Source organism: Heteronotia binoei, chromosome 9 (assembly GCF_032191835.1).
Source record: "Heteronotia binoei isolate CCM8104 ecotype False Entrance Well chromosome 9, APGP_CSIRO_Hbin_v1, whole genome shotgun sequence".
Classification (NCBI taxonomy): domain Eukaryota; kingdom Metazoa; phylum Chordata; class Lepidosauria; order Squamata; family Gekkonidae; genus Heteronotia; species Heteronotia binoei.
Window position 1 is genome coordinate 57476899 of NC_083231.1, and position 24219 is coordinate 57501117.

The 24219-nt window shown below is 40.9% G+C and overlaps 1 protein-coding gene across 1 annotated transcript in view; it reads left to right on the plus strand.

Annotated features, from left to right (window-relative positions):
- Window positions 1-24219, plus strand: part of LRBA (LPS responsive beige-like anchor protein) — a 630809-nt gene that overhangs the window by 66677 nt on the left and 539913 nt on the right. Inside the window, exons 5-16 of the mRNA XM_060246657.1 lie at window positions 831-926; window positions 10261-10382; window positions 10487-10613; window positions 11496-11615; window positions 15451-15597; window positions 16669-16866; window positions 17241-17374; window positions 19007-19115; window positions 19238-19390; window positions 19702-19870; window positions 20426-20505; window positions 22709-22771. Coding sequence (XP_060102640.1) covers window positions 831-926; window positions 10261-10382; window positions 10487-10613; window positions 11496-11615; window positions 15451-15597; window positions 16669-16866; window positions 17241-17374; window positions 19007-19115; window positions 19238-19390; window positions 19702-19870; window positions 20426-20505; window positions 22709-22771 — 1518 coding nt within the window. The remainder of the gene's footprint in view (window positions 1-830; window positions 927-10260; window positions 10383-10486; window positions 10614-11495; window positions 11616-15450; window positions 15598-16668; window positions 16867-17240; window positions 17375-19006; window positions 19116-19237; window positions 19391-19701; window positions 19871-20425; window positions 20506-22708; window positions 22772-24219) is intronic.

Below are 24219 nucleotides of genomic sequence, written 5' to 3' on the forward strand. Positions count from 1 at the left end.
CCAAGGCTGGCCATCATTGCCACCTGTTTGTCCAACAGGAGACCTGGTTCTAGCAGCATCCCCAAACTAAAAACCTGCTCATTTGGGGGAGTGTAATCCCATCCAGAACAGTAGTTCATTGTTGATCTTCTGTGCAGTCCCACATGGAAACTACACACATGGGACTGCAGAAGATTGGCTGTGGGCCAGGACAAACTTTCCATTCCTATGCACAGCTCCATCTGGAGGCTAAAAGCTGTATACCTATTGATTGGCAGGCCTGCGCATGCACAATCCCCATGTGTGCTTGTACAGAAAATACTCAGTGAACAACTGTCACGGATAAGCAACCGTGTTATATCCCAGTTCCTGGATCAAATCTTTATTTTGACTTAATCTGAAGATCTTCTCAGTGCATCTCTGTTCAGTTGGAATTAAGTTTTAGCTTGCTGGCTCTCATCCATCCAAAACTGCCTTTGGCACCTGCTCATGATTTCTGCAGCTTCTGTGGTATCTGCCAAAACACATGAAGCTGACATATACTGAATCAAACAATCAGTCCATCAACGTCAGTATTGTCTACTCAGACTGGCAGTGGCTCTCCAGTGTGTCAGGTGGAGGTGTTTCACATTCCCTACTATCTGATCCTGTCAACTGGAAATCCTGGTGATTGAACTTGGGACGATCTGTATGTCAAGCAGATGTTCTAGCATGAGCTAGAGCCTCTCTCCCAAAGCAAAAAAAAGAAGTATATAAGAGTGCTAGAAAATTCTGTTATTGTTTATATGCTTTTTATGGATATTTTATTATATTACTAAACTGGCTAACATGGAAATTAATTATTTGACTAGCCACCACATGCTGGAAAGCTGTTGTCTGTATTAAAACATATGCCTCAGAAGTATGGACCTGATGCCTTCTTCAATTTTCCAGGAAAAAGTGCTGCAGTAAGTAGCTGTTTTTTCTATATTTCTATAACTTTTGTGTATGTTTGTATCAGTTGGCTATTTTATACATTTCCATTTAACTCCTTTATTCAATACATATTTGAATACGAAGAATGATAGAAAAAATTAACATCTCTTTTACCCTTTGTACACATCACACATACAGGGAATGTTAAATATAAAATATGCATCTTCTTCGTGATCTCTGTTCTTCACACTGTTGGAACCTACGGCGCCTTCGCTGACTCCGACGGTGTTTCTCTAAGCTTCTGCAAGGGTCTTGGTGCCCTCCCACTGAGCATGCCCAGGAATTCCACTGCGCATGTCCAGAGGGGGTGCCCAGATCCCACCAGTTCCTTTCTGACCATGCTCATGAGAGGAAGCTCTCCACATCGCTCCGGTCAGTACTTTTTCTCTTTTTCGTTAGCTTAAAAAAAAAAAGACTTTAGATTATTAGTGTTAGTTAGTTGTTAGTTTTTCTAGTTCAAGTAGTTAGAATCCAAGTTTTTTACCTCCCTCAGCCTCACCACTGGGCCCATTGGCCTATGTGGGGCTGCTTCAAGCGCTGTTCCCAGTGAGGGAGCAAGCTCACCCCCACAGACAGGCATTCCCTCTGCCTTTTCTGCCTCGGTGAGGGACATTGCACAGATACATGCCCACATTGCCAAAAGTTCAGAAGGCAAATGCGGAAGAATCAAGTGGCAAGACTCCAAACAGCCCTCATTGAGTCTGCTCTCACCCACCTACCAATGGGTGAAGCATCTGCTCCGGAGGGCTCCCTGGCATCGGCGGTAGCTACTTCCTGCCTCACCATGGTAACTAAGTTGTCCGCTTCGATCAAAATGGTGTTGACTTCGAATTCAGCCATACCAAGCAAGTTGGTATCGAACCGACAGTCGTTGGACTCTCAGTCCTCCACTTCTTCATCCACAAAAAAGCAGAAGGAGGACAAACACACCCATAAGGAGCACTCCAAGAAGCGTCGGGTCTCTTCCACATCGGAGGACTCCACATCGCTCCAGCTCACTCCGTGTCGACTGGACCCTTCGGTTTTGGCGTCCGTACTGTTGAAAATCTTACAGACGCCGACCCATCGGGCAAACTCCCCAGTCTGCAGACAGGACGCAACCCTGGACTCCACTAAGGGTGATGACATAGACCTCACCCAGCAAAGTGCAGCTTTGTCCAATTTGGCTCCGACCACTCCCACTGGATCCCCCATCAGAGACCTGCCGGAGCAGGAACCTGTTGACCGGCCACTACAGCCAAGGATACCTCCCAACGATCAACCAAGACTGGACTTTGATCAGAGGCTTCCGCACGGATGGCCCCTGGCACCGAACTTCCACCCATGGCATCAGAGGCAACTGCAGTAGCTCTACGGACCACCCCTGCCCTGGCCACCGCTCTGACGCTACCCGGAGTGGGACCAATACTCCACACTCTCTACCAGATCGATTCCGAGGGAATTGAAGCAGCCCCCAAAGAAACCTAAAGAAAGAGAAACCACCCCGTCGACCTCAACCAAGCTGACCAGACCAGCGCCATCAGATTTGGGCCGATAGGAATGAATGAATGAATGACGTCTCATTGGCGACCACCTCTGACTCCAATGAGTCCGAATCAGGCAATCCGGCAGGCCCTTCCACCCCAGTAGGAGAAGACCTTCCAGCCTCGTCCTTTGAGGACTTAAGATCTTATAGTGACCTAATCAAAAGGATGGCCTGTACACTGGGTTTCTCGATCATGCAACCGCAGCCAGAAGTCACCGACCCAGTGTATGACATAGTCCAAAAGGACACCTCAGCAGCCATTGCTCTACCGATGACCTCCATCCTCCTACAAGCAGCAAAATCCCACTGGGAGAAACCAGCATCCATCTCTAGCTCGTCCAGGACACTGGACCACCTGTACAAGGTGCAGGACAAGGAAGTGGAATTTCTACTTTCACACCCTAAACCAAACTCCATGGTGGTGACATCGTCCTCCAGGAACCGTCATTCTTCCTCAACACCCATGGACAAGGGAGGAAAAAAGCTGGACTCCTTTGGGAGGAAGCTCTACACAGCAGGAGCCTTAGGCATCAAGAACGCCAACTACTTAGCGTGCCTTGCCAGGTACCAATATGCCCTATGGGACCAGATCACGCCCCTGCTCCAGGACATGCCCTTACAATCCTTCCCAGAGGCCTACATACAGCGGCAATCGAAGTACCAGAGTACTCCTCAATAACAGCGCTCCAAAGCTCCCAGGGGCCCCAAACAAGAGGTTTGACTCCCCTCGAGTTGGCTCTCCTACAACCAGTCATCTTCTATGTACCACCCGCTTATACCCCCACCTCCCATCGTGGCTCAAGATTACATCGGATAAGTAGGTGCTATCAATAATTGCCAGAGGGTATGCGATCGAGTTCCACACTCCACCTCTACCATCCGGGGACGTCGTGACGCCCATCCCCAGTCCTTCTGGACAAGCTCTCGAATCTGCTGGCAAAGGGAGCCATAGAACCTGTCCGCCTGGAGGACATTGGACAGGGTTTCTACTCCCAGTATTTTACCGTACCCAAGAGGGATAGTAGTCTCCGACCCATCATGGACCTCGGGGGATTGAATGTGCACATCCCACCCAAAAAGTTCCGCATGACTACTCTGACACAGATCCTGCCCTTCCTGCAGCAAGCCTGCTGGATGGCCACAATCTACCTTCAAGATGCATATTTCCATCTCACAATCAGAGGGGACCATCACCAGTTTCTCCAGTTCACAGTGGGACAACAGCACTTCCAATACAAGGCACTGCCCTTTGGCATCTCCATGGCCCCTTGGGTGTTCAACAAAACCATGGTGGTGGTGGTGGCGGCAGCACACCTCAGACTCAGAATAGTATAATTTTTCAGTACATAGACGACTGGCTCCTGGTAGCCAACTCGGAATCCAACCTTGTTCGGGACACCCAAACAACACTGGCACTACTAGCCAACCTAGGCCTCCAAGTGAACTTCAAGAAATCAAAGCTGCAGCCTTCACAGAGGGTTCAGTTCATAGGAGCGGTTCTGGACTCTGTGCGAGCCCAGGACATGGCCCTCACTCTACAACAACTGGCGCAGCAAGTGCTAAAGGACGGTCGAGCCTCAGCGTTGGAGATTCAGCGCTTGTTAGGCCTAATGGTGGTGACCACGGTAGTAATTCACCTGGCAAAGTTGGAAATGCACCCTCTGCACCTCTGGTTCCTAGCGTGTTTTGACCCAATGAGGCATTCTCAAAGCAAGATCTCAGACTCCCAAAGAGCGTGACACGCTCCCTGTCATGGTGGGTTGTGGAGCAACATCTTCTGGAGGGTGCTCCGTTCCACAGTTGACCCCCATCAAAGACCCTCACCATGGACTCTTCCCTGTGCGGATGGGGAGCACACCTCCAAAACCTATCCGTGGGAGCGATGTGGGACCACTTGCACAGACAGTGTCACATCAATCTGCTAGAGTTGCAGGCAATCTTCTTTGTCCTGCAGTTGTTCTGCCCACTTCTCTAGAACAGGGTGGTCACCATAATGACAGACAACACCACGGCCCTGGAGTACATCAAAAACAGGATGGCACCACGTCCCGCAAGCTGTGCAGTCTAGCTATCACACTTTGGGACTGGTGGTTAGAGAAGGACATTACGCCGGTAGCGGTACATCAACAAACAGAATGGCACCACGTCCTGCAAGTTGTGCAGTCTAGCTATCACACTTTGGGACTGATGCTTAGAGAAGGACATTACGCCGGTAGCAGCTCATCTCCCCGTACTCTCAATGTTCAAGTGGACTTCTTGAGCAGAGGGGGAGCACTACTCAGTGAGTGGGAGCTCAACAATGTTTTTCTGTCTCCACTCTTTCACCGTTGGGGATGACCGCAGATAGATGTCTTCGCGACACACCTCAACAGGAAGTGTCCACTGTTCTGCTATCGGGGGGGGGGGGGAGCAGACAGACAATCACTGGGGGATGGCCTCCTACTCGACTGGGAGAACGAGTTCATCTAAGCTTTTCCTCCGATTCCCCTGATACCCAGAGTTCTCACCAAACTGTAGAGAGAGAAGCCTGCCTGTATACTGGTGACACCTTGGTGGCCCTGTCAGCTATGGTTTTCGGTCCTCCTGCTTCTCAACCAGCACGTTTTCCACCACTTTTCAGCGGCCTCAGACCTCATCAGCCAAGGAGGGGCAATCCTGCACCACCACGACATCCTTCACCTGAAATTAACCGCATGGCTAATCAAACCGGATCATTCTCCCTGAGAGTCCAGGAAGTCATGGACAGTAGTCGGAATCCGTCCACTAGGCGGTCTTATGCTGCTAAATGGCGGAAGTTCTGCTCCTTCTTGACGGGCTCATGTGTGCCAGAATCTGCTTTTCTGGAATCTGTCTTCTCCTTCCTCATTACCCTCCGAGACGAGGGACTGAGCTACTCATCCCTGAAGCTGTACTTGGCGACCATATTGGCCATGCAGGAGGACATACAGGGGACATCGGTCTTCTTGCATAGGAACACTAAATGGTTTCTTTGGGGCTTCCGTAGGATGTGTCCCCCTGTTAGGGACCCGACCCCATCTTGGGATTTGCCCCTGGTTCTTCAGGCACTGACAAGGAAGCCATTTGAACCGATGGTGAGGTGTGACCTCCAGTTGTTATCATGGAAAACGGCCTTCTTGGTAGCCATTACCTCTACTAGATGGGTGGGTAAATTACGAGCCCTCACAGCAGACCCCCCCGTATACCACGTTTTCAGCTGATGGCATTCGAATGATTCCAGATATCACTTTCCTGCCTAAGGTGATATCAGACTTCCACATGAGGTCTGAAGTGTTCCTACCCACCTTTCTCCCTAACCCCAGTTCGGAGGAGGAATGTCGGCTGCATTCCTTAGATGTGCGGCAGGCACTTTCCTTTTACTTGCACTGCACGCGTCCACTCCAGAAGTCTCCACACCTTTTCATGACTTATGCAGAGCGCAATAGCAGAAATAGACTCTCTTCGCAGAGACTCGCAAAATGGATAGTGGAAACTATCAAACTATGCTACTTGCTAGCCAAAAGACCCCTCCCTGGGCCAATTCGGGCCCACTCATTGCGGGCCATGGCCACATCTAATGCTTTCCTCAGAGGGGTGCAATTATCAGACATTTGCAGAGCCGCAACTTGGGCATCTTCACACACCTTCGTGAGACAATATGCTCTTGATCTCCAACTCCGCTTCTCGGCCGGCGTTGGGCATGCGGTTTTGTGATCCAGTCAAGCGTGAGGTGTCTTCAGCACCCGTCTTCCAGGTAAGACTGAGCTTGCTAATCTCCCAACAGTGTGAAGCACAGAGACCACGAAAAAGATAAACAGGTTGCTTACCTGCAACTGATGATTTTCAAGTGGTCATCTCTGCATTCACACAATCTGCCCTCCTTCCTTACTGCTGAGGACCTACGCCATTAGTGGTTCTTCAGCGGTCAAAGGAACTGGTGGGATCTGGGCACCCCCTCTGGACATGCGCAGTGGAGTTCCTGGGGATGCTCAGTGGGAGGGCGCCAGGACCCTTGCAGAAGCTTAGAGAAACCTCGTTGGAGTTGGCGCAGGCACCGCAGGTCCTGCGCCAGGTGTGTGAATGCACAGATAATCATCAGTTACAGGTAAGCAACCTGTTTTTCTTATGCACAAAAAATTCTCAGTAAGAACTGTTGTACATGTTATTACCCTTGAAACATTTGTAGGTATTAATTAACAGTCACATTTAATGCTTCTGTGAGAACCTAGACCTCATGATTTGATCAATTGCGACTTTGAATAGGGAATTAAATTAATTCCCTTTCAAACACCTGATAGATTGGAAATTTGATGGAACTATTACAGTAGTTGCTGAAAACATCTCAGTGAAGTGAGGATTTTGAATTTTCAGAACAAACTGAATTGTCTGTTATGGAGTGTCTGCAAAAACAAACAAAATGAAGCCGATTGCTTCATTGTCAATGTGTTCCTTAGGTGTTTTTACATATTCAGAATGAAATTATTGTGCTGTATTCACTAGTATTCTTGCATTATGGTTTTGATTTTTTCTTATGTTTCTCTGTATCCTGAGAGATGTAAAATAATCTTGAGACAGTAAACCATATTCTTCTTAGCCTAGAGGGAGGATTGTATAAATGTGTATGATTTCTAAGTAAACCTGCCATTTATTGCTTCTGTACTTTACATGTTGTTTTAAAACTGTAAGGATGTCCCATGACCAATATGGACGACTTGTCAGGTGAATGTAGTAGTTCTTAGCTCCTGCTGTTATTTGTGCTTATGGCTCTTGTGGTGGACCAATCCTGCAACCACTAGCTGGCCCCGGCCCTGCCCATCCCTTCCCGGTATGCTGACCTGAAAGGGCTGTTCCATTTTGCTGCCTCAGGGTATTTTCTGCCACCACTGTCCCTCTCTGGGCTCTTGTTAGGTGAAGCAGCCTCCTAACCTCCCTCTGAACTCACTAGGAACTCACCTCAGGGGTTTCCAAGGATCTTTGCAACCAGGCACTGTGCAGCTTCTCTCCACCCTAGGGATTCCCTAACCCACTTCTAGTGTGCGAAGCGGTTGGGGGAACTCTGACTCCACTTTAAACAGACAAAAAAATTATTTATAGTAATTAACTATGTACAGGCATTTCAAAGAAAAGTGAACAGAAGAAATAAATCAAAGTAGGGAAAAAACGCTCCTTCTCTCTCTGTTTTAATACTTGCCCTCACTAGATGACATGCAGGGCATCCACCTTACTTGAACTGTTGCAAGCCTGACCATACCTTCCTGAGTCTGTCTGAATTCCAAGCCTGAACTCAACTGACTGCCTGTCCACTTTTAACTGACTGTTTTCCCGCCTAATATCTCCAATATAAAATCCAGTTCCCACCCAGGAACTGGTTTACCTCTCTTGCAGCATTCTGGGAGGCAGGCCTCAAGGACTTCCTGTCTCTCTAGGAGGTTCCCCCCAGGATTGCTGGTTCCAGACAGGAGGGGGGGATAGGAGGAAGAGACTAGGCCCAAAGCCTAGGATCCTCCAGCCAACTTCCAGTGAAAGAGCAGCCAAAATGGCATTTCTCCACAGCTCTTTTTGCATTACCAGTCTAAACTTGATGTTATTCATTGTTGGCCCGACTTCAGGTAAAGCAATACAGGGATGGGGTTTCATACATCAGATTTCCTTCTATAAATGAACCATCTCTGAAGCTCTATGGTTATTTCTAACAGTGCCACTCCTGCTAGGCTTCCCAAACCTCCCGCTCTGGCGGGAGACCCCTGGGTTCACAGCCTCATCTCCCGCTCTTCAAAAATTGGGAAGTGGGGGGTGGGGGTGGAGGGGGGGAGAACATACCTGTAGGCTTCATGTTATTATAGAGCTCCTGAGCCGTTTGTAAAATGTGTGCCCCTTTAAGGCTGGGCAGGAAGCAGGAAGGGCTTGGGAGAACGGCCCCTCCCTTTCTTTTGCTTTCGTTTTCACAGCAACAGTTCTCCGGAAGAAGATCTGGTAAGTTTTTGTGTGTGAGAGGGAGGGAGGGGGCAGGGGATTTTCTGGTTTGGAGGCCCTCCCCCCTTTAGAAAGTGTGGGGGGGAGGGAAATGTCTACTGGGCACTCTATTATTCCCTATGGAGAACGATTCCCATAGGGAATAATAGGGAATTCATCTGTGGGTATTGGAGGCTCTGGGGGGGGGTCTATTTTTTAAGGTAGAGGCACCAAATTTTTAGTATAGCATCTAATGCCTCTCCCCAAAATACCCCCCAAGTTTCAAAACGATTGGACCAGAGGGTCCAATTCTATGAGCCCCAAAAGATGGTGCCCCTATCCTTCATTATTTCCTATGGAAGAAAGGCATTTTAAAAGGTGTGCTGTCCCTTTAAATGTGACGGTCAGAACTCCCTTGGAGTTCAATTATGCTTGTCACATCCTTGTTCTTGGCTCCACCCCCAATGTTTCCTGGCTCTGCCCCCAAAGTCCCCAGATTTTTCTCTAATTGGACTTGGCAACCCTAACTCCTGCCCCCCTCTTTGCCACATGATCTTTATGAAGTCAGTGCATCACAGTGGTGCCACTATAGCACATCAGTGCTACACTGGTTTAGCACTATAGTGCTCTCCTTAGAATGTAAACAAAGAAGTTGAGGAAGACTGTACAGGGAAAAAGTACAGGGAAAAAGCTACATTGTGGGAAGTGCTCTGAACCTCTTAAACAGCACACCACAGCGATTCAGAAGCATGGGGGAGGAGAGGTTAAAAACAGAAAAAAGCAGTTTCTTTCAAAAGTGGCTTGACCATGCTTTGCTAACCTGATGCAATTGAGTTTGTATGAACAGGTAAATAAATTCTACTAGCAGCGGGTTACTAAAATGGGTCTGTCTGAAATAACAGAAAAAACTTTTAGCAACCAGTTACTTAAATGGAATACAAAGGCAGTTTGAAAAGGGTTACCGTTTGAAGTCTTTATTGTTGGGGAGAATTCCTTTATAAGTTTCTTTTTATAGAAAGTTTTGAAGCTACTAAAAACATCTTATCCTGTTTCCTGTGACAGTTCTTTTGTGCTGCCATATTAGCTACTTCATGGTTAATGTTTAATAAAAAAGTTTCCTATACTTTATTTCAGTAAAATGATGGGAATAATATTTATTTTGGTATTCAAGGAAAGCCACTGCTGTGTTATATGGACAATCCTAGAAGGATTTATGGTATTGTGTTTGTGCAAGGATAGTTGAAAAGTTTAGCAATGTAATGAGAAATCTGCTGACACTTAAATTCTTTGATGTTTTTTGTTCATTGATATTGGTCATCCAAGCAGCAGCACCACAGGGTTTTCGAAATCTCAGCTGAAACGTACATTGCAAGTCTGTGAAGTACAACAGTGGGAAGCAGATTGTAATGGCAATGTAATCTTCCCTTTGAAGAAAGAATCATCTCCACCACATTGACAGTAGCACTGATTACTGCTTATAATTTTAAAAAGTTCCATGGCCAAAATGGATGGGTTTTTTCATATTTTTTTTTTTAGTTAAAGGGCTTCAATTCAACATTAGTGCTATCTGACAAGCTAAATACATTTGTGATTAGAAGCCCATAGGACAAGTTAGATGACTAGTTTTAATACTTTCCATTCTATATCTTTATATATGTTATTCAGTCTTTTAATATATTTTATATGACAGATTTGTAAAAAGGAAAAAAAAAGAGTCCTTGTCATGATTTTAAGGTGAAAATGCAAACTGTTGTATTCTTCTTTAATTCATACTCTTTCTAATCATATAAAAGACCTGTTTTATGGTCAACAATGTATTTGTTTTATTCTAGGCAATTGCCTTACCTCCTATAGCCAAGTGGCCCTACCAAAATGGTTTTACTTTTCATACTTGGTTAAGAATGGACCCTGTAAATAATATCAACGTAGATAAGGATAAGCCTTACTTATATTGGTATGTATTTTCATATCACATCTATATATACTTTCAAAGATCTATGCCCCCACAAAAAATGTGAGTGAATTTTGAATTTAACAATTCTACATAACTCTTTTCAGCTTTCGAACCAGCAAAGGACTTGGTTATTCTGCTCATTTTGTTGGAGGCTGTCTGGTTGTGACCTCAATTAAATCAAAAGGAAAAGGCTTCCAGCATTGTGTGAAATTTGATTTTAAGCCACAAAAGGTAAATCAGAATGAGCTATCCTATAAACACTACTGGTTTATACATAGAAATGTTTATAGTTTGGGGTGCATTTTCTGCTCTACAAGAATCAATGCCCATTGGCTCTAGTTGTCAGGATAATATTATTTTTTCATCACTTATATACCCTAAATTAATTTCATTTTCCAAAAAGAAAGAGAAGATCCTACAGTATGTACTTTTTAAAACAGTGCCTTTCTATACAGAGTTATGCCTTTCTAAGTCCATTGATTTAGAACAGTATAACTCTGACTTTAGTGAACTTCACTTTTTTAGTTCTGTTTAGGATGGTGCTGTAAAACTAGTAGGAAAGTGTTCCTTCAAAATAATTATGCAGGCTTCAATTTTAATGTCACTTATATATGAACTCTTTTTTTTTTTAATGGTGAGCATTTTAACCTAAATGGAAACAAGGATTTCTACTCTACCTTTTTGTTATTACAGGTTACAAACAAAACTCATAAAACTGGTAGTGTTAAAACGCTTTAACAATGAGACCATAATGAAACAGTAAGCAAGAGACAGTAAACAGAACTGGCAGTTAAATATAATATTATATTCAGAAACAACTTCCATAGATGTTAACATTTTCAGCTTTTGCTCTTGGTTGATTCGATGTAGAATTTAGCGGTTATGACAAGCGCTAGTTTTCAAACTTCAAACGCCAGCTGTCACCATATCACAGACAGGTTGTGATGTTTATTTCAGTTCCAATTAAGATATGTTTTGTTTTTTTGGCTGTTATACTATGCATCCATTTATATTTAATGCCAATGTTTTAACTCATTCTATGTGCAGCACTATTTTTAACATGCTAAAAATACTATATTAAATTTAGTCTAATGCATTTACCTTTTTATGTAGTGGTACATGGTTACCGTAGTACATATCTATAATCGCTGGAAGAATAGTGAGCTTCGATGTTATGTGAATGGTGAATTGGCATCTTATGGCGAGATAACATGGTTTGTTAATACAAGCGATGTAAGTAATTCTGAGCTCCTTCAAAATCTGTCTTGTTGCCTCTGTCTATGTTGAAATTGATAAGTTGATTTGGTGGTGGTGTGTATATGTGACTTTCATGCTTTTGCTGTCCTTTAGCCATCAAGAGAATACAGCAAAATGGCTCTTGTTTTAAGGGTAATTAATCTGAACAATAATCCATGAAGTAGCTTTCTTCAATAAACTTATTTCATATTCTTATACTACATACAAGTTTTATCATTATATTTTAATTTTTAAGAGCTAGAATTCCCTATCTCTTCTTGGTCCATAAGTATATTTTGAAAATATGCATGAGATGCATCCTTTCTTGAATCTGATTGTGAACAGAACACATGGTTTAAAGGCAATAAACATGGGAGTAACTATGCTTGCATCTTTGGGAGCATTTGGATTGCAGAAACATAAAAAACTGCTTTACTGAGATTGTTGGTCTGTCTAGTCCAGTATTTTCTTAACTAGCAGCAGCTTTGCAAATTCTTTTCCAGTTGCTGTCTGAGAGCAGTTTAAAAAAGAACTGAATCTGCATGCACAGTATTTGCTCTAGTAAGGAGGAATAAACCCATCCAGTTATCTAGAAAATGGGGCCAACTAATAAAATTGATCATCAGGAGGTTGAGTCCAGATAAAGCTCATCATATAATGCATAATTAATTTATAGCAATTGCTGCCACAAGCAGTGTTCCCTTTAAGCTGTGGAGTCTTGTGAGCAAAAATTCTACTTCTTGAGCTACTAGCATTAAAATTGTGAGTGAGCAATTTGGCTACTGCATAGATTAGTTTGCTCTGGAGCAATCCTTTCTCAAACAAAAATGTGTGAGCAGGAGGCTAAAAAACTGTGAGCTAGCTTACACAAACTCAGCTTAGAGAGAACACTGGCCACAGTGATTAGGCCAATGCATGGCAGTTAGGTCTATCACAAGCTATTAGCAATGATGGCTGCACTTGTCTGTCTTCTTAGAAAACTATTTAATAGGAACCTCCATATTTAGAAGTGATGTTGTACTAGATACCATTAGCTGGAAAGTCTTCCTGGGGCATCTGGATGGGTCAGTTTGATGGACCTTTGGTCTCATCAGGAGGTTTCTTATGTTCTTAGAAAGTAAAAAAAAAGTTCATCATAGGTATGGTGTTTTGCCATGTAAATACTGTGTACGTGTAGTTTTAAATGTATGTTACTGAGATCAAAAATGTAGGCCTAGAAAGTAAGAAAAAGCGAGTCTGGATGAGTGAGCAAAGTGGGTTTATGATTGAGTGGTACCTGTATCCAGGGGAGTGAGCTGACTTTTTGTTTAGAGAGAGGCTTTTGTTTGAGAGGAGTATGGAGGAAGGAGCTTGAGTGAGGTGCTGTACAGCATGAGAGAAATGTGTGAGAAATCTTTGTTCTGTGTGGAAGTTGTTGGCCTGGGTGGCAAATTGAGAAGTTAAGCTTTGTGGAAGTTCTTGACCTAAGTGACAAGTGAGAAAATAAGCCTGTATGGCTAGGTCTATTTAAGGAACAATTGCATTTATGTACCTGTCTGAAACCATTACACTTATTAGCTATACAGAAACCATTAACACTGTTTTACTTATGAATAAACTCTATTTAAGAAAAACAGCTGTTTATCTTAGAGTAAAGAATCCCCTTTTACTTCAGAGCAATGTTCCCTCTAAGCTGAAGAGTCTTGTAAGCAAAAATTCTACTTTGTGAGCTACTGGTATTAAAGTTGTGAGCTACTGGCATTAAAATTGTGCTCAGCTAATGCATAAATTATTGTGTTCATCCTTTCTGAGTGAAGACAAAAAAGTGTGAGCCGTAGATTAAAAGTATGAGAGCTACCTCATGCTAACTCAATTTAGAGGGAACACTGCTTCAGAGTCACCCCTGTGTGCTCTGTTATTCTACCATATACAACTAAACCATCCTGTTCATTGAGTTCAACTAAGAATTCTAAGGCAAGAGCCTTTGGTAGCAGCAAAAATAAGAAAGGCAAGGAGGCAGCATAACACACATCACCTCAGAGCATTACAGGCTTTACAGAGGTTGCACATAAAGGTGTCACATAGAGAACGAGCAAAGATGTTACAATAGGCAAATCAAATTTTGTAAGCTTTCTTCTTATTTATTTATTTGATTTGATTTATAGCCTGTCCTCCCCGCCAAAGCAGGCTCAGGGCGATTCACAACAACAAAATAAAACAATCAATTTAAAAATAGCATGACATTAATATGACATTTTGAAAATCGATAATTAAAACAATCATTAAAACAATCTGATGCTGATATCATTGTAGTTGTTTTGCTTCTGATGGCTTCAGTATTCTTACATTTGCTCCCACAATATGATAACTCTAGATCAGTTAAAGGCTAGCCAGAAGAGTGTGGTTTTACAGGCCTTGTGGAGCTGGGTGAGGTCCCGCAAGGCCGTCACGTTCTCCAGTAGCTGGTTCCACCAATATGGGGCTGCTATCAAGAAGGCTCTCTGGTAGATTGTAGTCTAGCCTCCTTCGGCCCAGGGATCACTAGTAAGTTTTGAGATCCAGATCTAAGTGCTCTCTGGGGAATGTGTGGGGAGAGACGGTCCCTAAGGTAAGCAGCTCCTTGGCCATATTGGGCTTTAAAGGTAATGACCAGCACCTTGTAGCGAATCCAGTATACTACTGGCAGCCAGTGCAGTTCCCGCAGCCTCAGCTGTATGTGCTCCCACCTGGGAAGCCCCAATAGCAGCCTGGCTGCCGCATTCTGCACTAGATGGAGTTTCTGGGTTCGAGAGAGGGGTAGCCCCAAGTAGAGGATATTACAGTAGTCCAGCCTCGAGGTGACTGTTGTATGGATCACAGTTGCCAGGTCATCGCGCTTAAGGAAGGGGGCCAAGTGTCTCACCCGCCTAAGATGAAAGAATGCGGATTTAGCAGTGGCTGCTATGTGGGCCTCCATTGTCAAGGCAGGCTCCAGCAGCACCCCCAAGCTTTTGACCTTGTGTGCCGTTGTCAGTGGCTCACCATTAAAAGCTGGTAAGGGGATTTCCCTGCCCAGACCGCCAGCCCAGAATTATGTCAAAGTATGAGATGTGTACATAAAGCCCAGAGAGCTTTTTCATTTAAGTCAAGTCAAGTTAGTCTGTTTTTTCATTCACTTCAATGTTGGAGGTATTCTGATGGCAGATAACTTTCCTTGATGTGAATGTGGATTTCCTATGGTCACAGAGTTCCATGCTTGTTCTTAAACAGTACAACATGATAAAAGTTTATTGTCTATAGCCAAAAACTGTTACGGTCTGACAAATAGCCTAACACAGGGGTGGGCAAGCTGCAGTTCAGGAGCCACATGTGGCTCTTTCACACATTTTGTGACTCTTGAAGCTCCCACCACCCCACTGGCTGGCTTAGAGAATGCATTTAAAGTTAAAGTTGCTTTCTTTTCACTTCTCCCTCCCCCAATCTATCTTCCTGCCTCCCTGCCCTCAAACATCGGACATTCATGTCTTGCGGCTCTCAAACATCTGACATTTATTCTATATGGCTCTTACGTTAAGCAAGTTCAGCCACCCCTGACCTAACGTATTTATAAAGCAAAAAGTTCAAATCAAATAAAAGCATTGCCCTCTTTAGATGTATTTCTAGCCTTTTCTTGGCAAAAGTGACACTTCATAGGAGACAAATGCATCAGCATCTGAGAGAAGAAAAAGCAGCTTCTCTGAGTCTGAAGAAAGTACACCAGACCATGGACTTAAGTGTACTCTTTTCACTTTTAAAACAGAACACACGCACACACATGGTAGAATTGCTGCTGTTTTTATTATAATGTATCTAAATAGTTTGTGTTCTTTCCCAGACTTTTGACAAATGTTTCCTGGGCTCTTCAGAAACAGCAGATGCCAATCGAGTATTTTGTGGCCAGATGACAGCTGTCTATCTTTTCAGTGAAGCTCTCAATGCTGCTCAGATATTTGCTATCTATCAGCTGGGGTTGGGATACAAGGTATTACTTATTTTAATTATATTGAGGTTTTTCAGGATCTGAGTGAAGATTTAATCTACAAAAAGAGGGTACATTTCTAAAGAATTTTAACTTCTAACAAAAAAATGTTCTATTTGTGTTAGTGTCAGTCTTCAGTAGAATTGCAAACCAAGTTGCTATTTTAAAGTAGCAAACTAGTGTCATATGGCATATTGATACTTTTGGATACACCATAGAAAACAATGACGTAATGTACAGTTATGGATTTTGAGCCTCTCACTAATATTCTCAGTAATAAAAATAAATGTGGAAGAAAAGACCTACAAAAATAAGGACTGCATATTTGATAGGTTAATGCTTTGTGTCTTACTGGAAACTAGATCCTTGTATTTAATATGAGAAAATGCTTTATTTTACCACTAAAAATTCCAGCTTTATCTTCTTCTCTATCTTCTTTTCCTCTGCCAGCTGCTCCTTCTCATTCTCCTTTAGCCTTTAAGGTGAAGGGTGCTTTAGAAGAAGTAATGTAACAGGTTGAAGGAGCACAATATCTGTCAGTCTGTCTACACACGCACACAAATATATAAATTAAAATAAAATGCTAGAAATCAAACTATAGATTTACTGTTGTTATTGTTTACTTAACTTGTCATCCACCTTTTTCTTTGAGACTCAAAGCAAATTGCATAATTGAAAAACAGTGTTATATGATGTTGTAGGTTAGAGCCAAAGGATTGCAAGTGGAGCTCTGCTTGTGGAACACATTGCTTCAATCTCTTGCTTTCTATTGTAGCTGGCAATCTTTGATAAGGAACTTGGGTGCACATTGTGGTGTGCAGCATGGGGATCTGGAGTGAGAAGAGAAATTGATGAAAATGTTTCCCTCTCCACAAATAGAATTGAAAATGCCTTTCAATTTTGGAAAAGGGATTTTGTTTTTCAACAATTAACGTGTTCCAGAGATTCAGATCCTTTATCAGGCACTTTACAATAAAATCTTCATATAATATATTGGACTGCTTGTAAAAAAGTTTATCTTTCCTGTTGTATTCTAGCTAAAACATTCCAATATATAATTTTCTTCTGTTCTAGGGAACCTTTAAATTCAAGGGAGAAAGTGACCTCTTCCTTGCTGACCATCACAAACTGTTGTTGTATGATGGAAAACTTTCTAATGCTATTGCCTTTACGTACAATCCAAGGGCTACTGATGCACAGCTTTGCCTAGAATCATCACCCAAGGATAACCCTTCTATCTTCGTACATTCCCCACATGCCCTCATGCTGCAGGTATTTTTGCATAAATATTTTAGGTTGTTGTTCTCTGTCCTTCAAATATTTCTGTGTTCTGAGCATCCTTTAGAGGAATTGAGGCTCATCTGTTTTATTTACTTTTTAATGTGTAGTCTGTTGTATCATCTTTTTAAAAAAGTCATCCATTTTCCATCTTGTGTTTTCCTTTACTCAATTAAGAAATGTGATGGATTTTGCATTGTGTCAGTATACTGTGTGCCTGTTTATTATTCATTGTCACAACTGCTTTAAAAAAAACCTTTTTGTACCTGCATTTGTTTGGACATTCATGTCATATTACAAATGCTTAAAAGCAACTGCACACAAGTGCCATATTTGTTTAAAAATTTGTTCAACTTTGGCTTTGACAGGATGTGAAAGCAGTCATCACCCATTCTATCCAAAGTGCAATGCATTCAATTGGAGGAGTGCAGGTTCTTTTTCCTCTGTTTGCACAGCTAGACTACATGCAATACTCAGTAGACCAACCAGACACAACTGTGTGGTAAGAGGATGTGTTCTCATTTTAACTTCCCACTTCATTTTGGGGTGTAAATAATTCTTATGCCTAGCCTTTCAGTTATGCTGAATTAAAAGAAATAAATAGGTTCATTTAAGAGATGTTTGTCTAGATACAGTATGCTGTAGATTAAAGGGTGTGCATGCACATCTAAAAGTCAGCAAGGTGAGGATGTCAGAATAGTCAGCTTAGCTTTGAGGGAAAAATTATCTCCAAATAATGCAATTATATTTCAGCACTGGGGAACATTATTTATATTTTCAAGGTTAGATCATGTTAAATTTCTTGTGCGAAGTAGACCTTGAGATGAAGTCAAGATTACTGGCACCAGATCTTCTACACAAACGTGTACATCATTCAGTAGCTATATAATTTATGGAATGGGGGGGTATGGAAAATCTCTTTCTCAGGGATGAATTCCTTCCTGTCAAAGTATGTGTATGGTTATTTTTTTTTAGAAAACTGCTGGTTCTAGCCAAGGAGAGTTTATCTTCCTGACCCCTTGCTTGATCAATGAAATATGTTTTTTTTTTATATGCAGGCTACTTCAAGTTCACTAGGGGTCTGCTGAAAACAAAGCCTAGGTGTTTTCAGTGGACTGATTATGATGTTTCCGAGTAGAGGCTGTAAAATGTCTGCATTATAGTTTTGTGTTTATAAAGGGTGTCAAGAATGTGGAGTGTGACTTTCAAAATTTGGGAACACAAATCCCTTAAAATATAAATATCATATATGCCTGTTTGCCAACTCAAGTATGCCTATAACATTTTCTTGGTTATTCCATTAGTTTTTCAAGCATTGACTGGCCTTAGTGGCTTTGCTCCTTTTTTGTGATGACCCTTACCATCTTCTGGAGGAAGTGGGGCTTATACTTTCCCTTTCTTCATTTCAGTGGAAATTTTATTTTTCATAGGCCTTTTGGTTATATAATGTTGAAGTAATCTGGTGCTCTGATTAAAGATTAGTGCTGGTTGATTTAGTATGATTTGTTTGGTTTATTTTAAGTCATTTTGGAGTAATTTGAACAAGAAAGGTATACATTTATAAATAAATACATTGAAAGAAACATTTTTCTAGGCTTCCACATCATCTGTCCTTGTCTTCCAGTTCATATTTCCGCTGTTACATCTGAAAAGTCTTGTCAGGGAGCATCGCTTAGATCTTACAAATCAAGATGGTAATTGAAAGTAATGAGGCATTTGGATGACAAGCCTTTAGATGGCAAGCTACTGAAATAAGAGAGCTTTGGATGTTGTATACCAGGGGTGGCCAAGGGTAGCTCTCCAGATGTTTTTTGCCTACAACTCCCATCAGCCCCAGCCATTGGCCATGCTGACTGTGGCTGATGGGAGCTGTAGGCAAAAACATCTGGAGAGCTACCCTTGGCCACCCCTGCTGTATACTTTTAAGCAGCCTTAATAATTAGAGTTATCTGGAATTAAACCTGACTAATGTTGTCTGCTCAAATGCAATAGTTTTATTAGATAACTAGATTTACTTCTAATAAGTAGTATTGACTGAAAGTAATAATAAATCAAAATCCTGACAATGTGTAACTCTGCCATTAGATCTAACACCTTTTAGATGTTGGGACATTCATTACAATGTATTTTTCAGTTCCATTCTCTTGGCTTTCATTATGGAATTGCTGAAGAACTCAATCGCTATGCAAGAACAAATGCTTTCTTGTAAGGGCTTCCTTGTGATAGGATACAGCCTCGAAAAGGTAAACTTAAGCAATTATAACAGCTTTTAAAAACTGTTTATGAATCTATATGGCTTTAAAGTTGTGGTCCATATAAGTCAATACATGCCTGTTATCTTAATACATTGTCTTATTTTTTGCAGTCTTCCAAAACACACATTAGCAGAGCTGTTCTAGAACTTTGCCTTGCCTTTGCTAAGTATCTGAGCAATCTGCACAATGGTGTGCCCTTGCTGAAACAGCTGTGTGACCATATCCTACTTAACCCTGCAATATGGATTCATACTCCGGCCAAGGTAATAATTCCCATTGTTTTAGGAGGGTAGCTGTGTTATTCTGCAATAGAAGAGCCAGGTTGAAGTCTTAGAAACCAGCAAGATTTTCAGGGTATAAACTATAAGGATATCTTTTATATATATATATATATATATATATATATATATATATATATATATATATATATATATATATATATATATATATATATATATATACTAGAAACATTTTTAAATTATAATTTAAAAACTTACAAGTTAGTTGCTTTAGGTTCTCATGTGTATGAAATCTTGGTTAACTTCTTGCTGCTTTTAATTGAATGATGGTGCAGGTTCAACTGATTCTGTACACTTACCTGTCTACTGAGTTCGTTGGTACAGCTAACATATACAATGCAATACGACGAGTTGGGACAGTTCTACTGGCTATACACACTTTGAAGTATTACTATTGGGTAGTGAGTCCTCAAGATCGCAGTGGAATTGTTCCCAAAGGTTTAGGTATGTGTATATTATCCTGTTTTTTAAAAAAAAACAATATCCCAAAATTTTTAAAAAATGTCCTTTACCTTAAGCATGGTTTTTGTGCATCATTATTAGGGTTAGAACTGCCATAATATTCCTAAAATGTCATGAATTTTGGTAGATAAAATACATATAGAAATATTACTTTGGGAGTTGGTTGGTGTTGCAGGATATATATTTGAACTAAAAGTGGAAATGAAGCTAGATGTCTCTGCATGGTTCTTTCCTGGAAAGTAAATTTCTGATGCAATTCTCTCTATGTGGAAGAAAACATTATGTGGAAATCCTTCCATTACATTAGAACTAATATGGATGGAATTTTCTTTGTGGTACTAGATTTGCCTTTTGTTTTAGTGATGTTTTAGAACTGTATTTTAATGAAATCAACAATGCTTGAAGTGTTGTTCTTCTAAGCTGAAAATGTGAATTGAATTTCCTAATTTGTGTCTGATGGGAGAGAGAAATCATAATTATATCAGAAATAAACTATGGAGTATATAGTGTGAAATAACATGTCTCTTTCCAATCAAGATGGTCCTCGACCTAATCAGAAAGAAATTCTTTCTCTGAGAGCCTTTTTATTGATGTTCGTTAAGCAGCTCGTAATGAAGGTAAGGAGTTTATAAACAAAGTAGGTTTTCTACAGATGCTATGACAATTCCCCCAAAGGACTCCTTTATTTTCTTCTTGGCTGGGCAGCCCTTTTTCTTTCTTCTTTGTTTTTCTGTATGTCCCAACCAGATGTTTAAAAGTATTTACACATATGCTGACCCAGTCTAGGGATATGAGGAAACAACCCAAATCCTTCATTTATATTTATTTGATAATGGCACATGAGAGGCTGATGGTAATTCAAAACTAACAAACTGTTTTATTGTACGTATGAGGGGAAATGGTCAGGTAGGTCTCAGATTTAGGACTTAAAAGACAAACAGGCAACCGAAATGAAATGAAATCTGTATACATAAATAAAAATCAAAGAATGTTTGTCATAAATAAGTAGCTGTTTAGTTGTACAGACAGGTCTGTAAACACCTGAGGTGAGAGATTTCTTGGCAGTCTGTTCTTAAAGAAATAAGCATAAGCTTTGTCTCACAGGCACTTCAGTTGGTGAAGGCAGGAATTTTCACACAAGTTTCAGTATCCCTTCTAAACCCCACTTTACTAGGAGTTATTTCCCTCAAGCTTGAATGAGAATCCATCTTGATCCTCTCACTCTTTTAGCCTTCCTTCCCAGTCAAATCTCAGCTCTTTACTGCCACTCTGAACTGTAGAATTTTTTTTAACCCCCCGTGACTCAAGCTTCTCAGACTGGGTTAAAATATTAACCATTTACTGTCTGTCACAGATGTATCTTATCATTTGCAATTGTGGTGCCATAAACAACTCATGTGCTGTGGAAATAAATAGAGTTTCTTATTAGATGGGGAAGGGAGGGCATATTTGGGGGAGCAGGGTTTGGAAGCCTGTTTTCATAACAGAGCCACTCCATTTCCTTGTTCATTTTTGGAGCGATGACAAACATAGTATAAAAGGGGGTTAACATTTATTCATTTATTTATTTGCTTTATAGCCCACTTTTCTTACTGAGACTCAGGGTTGATTACACAGTGTAAAACGATGCAATCAAATAACATGAGACATCAAACAAGCAATGTAATAGGACCAGAATCACAAAAATTGTATACAAATAAAGTATTAGACATGCTATGTCATTAACAAAGCAAAAATGGAATTACAAAAATAGAAAACAATGCAGTAGGAGCATACAATAAGCACCCGCCATTCCATTATACTCCCTCCTGTTTTTAGCTGTGCTGCAAGACCCTTTATGGAAGGAACATGAGCAAAACTGTCTGCTAGTCCAAGTCATTAATCTTGTTCCCTTCCACCCATCTCCTCAATCTCTATATAACTTGATCATTCCCTAGTTAATTTCTGTTGCTGCTTTTCCTGCCCCTCTGTCTGGTCAAATATTACAAACCAGTATATATTTAGACTGGAAGATCTGTGCATAGGATTTTCCTTTCCTTTTTTTTTTTGGAAGCTGTTTGGTTTACTGAACATATGGCAGTATCAACAAAAGAGCCTATATTGATGCTTACATATTTATTTAAATGTAATTGATTAAAATGTTTAACAAATTAAAAATCTTTTAATACTTGATACTTTTAATAATTGATACTAGAAATTCAATTCAAAATCTTAGTAAAAACTGCTATGGTCTTAATTTGAAATTGCATGCAAAACATACAGTGATTGGTGCATTGTTTCTAGCATGGAAGCTTTGAAATGGTTAAGTCCTCCCTTTATAAGAGAGGTTTGAGCCAGGGGTGAGCATCTTCTTACTCAGTTCTTTTGTTTGTCTCAGAAAGCAGCCTTCTTTTTCTCCTGTCCCATGTCCCTGTTATCAGGGAAGTTCTTTTATAATCTTTAGTAAGGTTTTGTTTTCTTTCCTGTCTTTTTTAGACTTTAGTTTGAACTATAACTGTCACTTCCCTTGTTTGTATCATTCCTGTATCTGGAAATTCAGTTTTCCTCAGCTATGTCAAATATGTCCATAGATAAGAGAAACATTAATCAACAAGATTCTGTTTGGTTTGAGACTGTTTTAAAGGGAACCCCATAGTGGGACCGTACAGTAGTACCTGGTAGATTTATATTTTCCCAACAATTCCAGAAAAAAAATCTATATGTTCATTGATTTTTACAGTCATTAAAACTACTTTAAAATACATAATTGACATTGTAGAATTTTTTCTTGTTACATATGATTTGTCTGTGTTTATAGAACTTCTGTTTTTATTTTTTAAGGATCATGGAGTGAAAGAAGATGAACTACAGGGTATCCTCAACTATCTCCTCACAATTCATGAGGTAATATTTCTACCATTTTGCATTTTGTCCATCAAAACCTTTTCAATAAAATATTCCCTCCTGCCACAAGATGGCTCTGCAGTAAGAAAAAAAAACTAATAATCTCAAAAGTTTGCAAATACTGGAGTTCAAACTACTAGTAGTAAGCAGCGATTTAAAATCCATTTTCTGCTAGTGTATTGGAGTTCATCAGCATAGTTAGTCCTGATAGTTTCTTTTTCCGTTCACTGATCTGTTAAACCAGGCAGAGGAGCCCAGATGGCTGCCTCTATAAAGGATTGTTTAATGCAGTTGAAGTAATTTTACTCTTATTTTGGTTTTTAAATATACTAATGCTTTCTAAATGTGAATATACAAATAAAAATGTTAATGAACTGAAAGCAAAACTTGTAAATGTAATTGGAAATAAATGTTAGTTACCACTTGAATATCTACAACTTCATATTTTAGCTCCAGGAAAGCACTTGAAGCCAGATGTAACATCAAAGAGTTGGGAAATGGGGACATAAATCTAGCCAAACTAATTTCTTTCAGGGTGCTTGAAATGGGTAGACAAAAGAATTAATTGAATTTCATTTGAAGAAGTATAGACTTTTTTGTTACTAGATTTTTACCTCTCCTCTGTGACTTTTGTTTCTTATCTAAATGATGATGGCTACTTCTGAAAGGAAAGCAGCCTCTTTGACATACAGGTGATGACATCTTAGATAGTTCCTAAAAACTAATAAAATCTTCAGAAGACATTTGTATTCAGAATTACATTTTGTAAATTAGTGTTTTATTCTGACATGAAGTTTCTGTAACAGTGTTATCATTTTTTTTTTGGGAAATAGCTTACAACTCATGTTTCCACACAGCACCGCTTTATCCATTAAACTCCGGTAATATTTTTAACAGCTCCCTTCCAATATATTTTGTATTAAGCACAAACTCTAAATGTGCCTGCTGTACACAAATAAATTTTTGCATTGGAAGAAGTCTTACAGATCTTCCTTGCAGTTTTTGCCAAATCTCAGTAGCTTAGAGGTGCATTCTTAAAACTGCTTGTCCATATGTAGTTTTACTGATTGCCCATTGGGACTGGTAAGTGGCTTCAGAGCTGGAACTACCAATAGTAGCAGCAGTGCTGCACACAGTTATGGCTGATTCATTGGAAGCTGTGCCGATTTAGAGACAAATCCATCTATCCATCACAACAGGCACAGTTCAAAGTACTGGTTCCTGCCTTTAAAGCAGCAAAATGTCTTGGAGCTAGGGTACTTAAAGGATTGTCTACTCTCATATTGTTCAGCCTGCTGGTTTTGATCTGCCTCACAAGCTGTGCTCTCTTTGTTCTCACTTTCAGAGGTGAGGTGACTGGCAACCAGAGAAAGGCAGCCCTGTAGCCAGAAATTTTGGGGTGGTGGGGAAAGGACTGGGGAAGGGGGCCAGGGAGCTTAATTTGATTA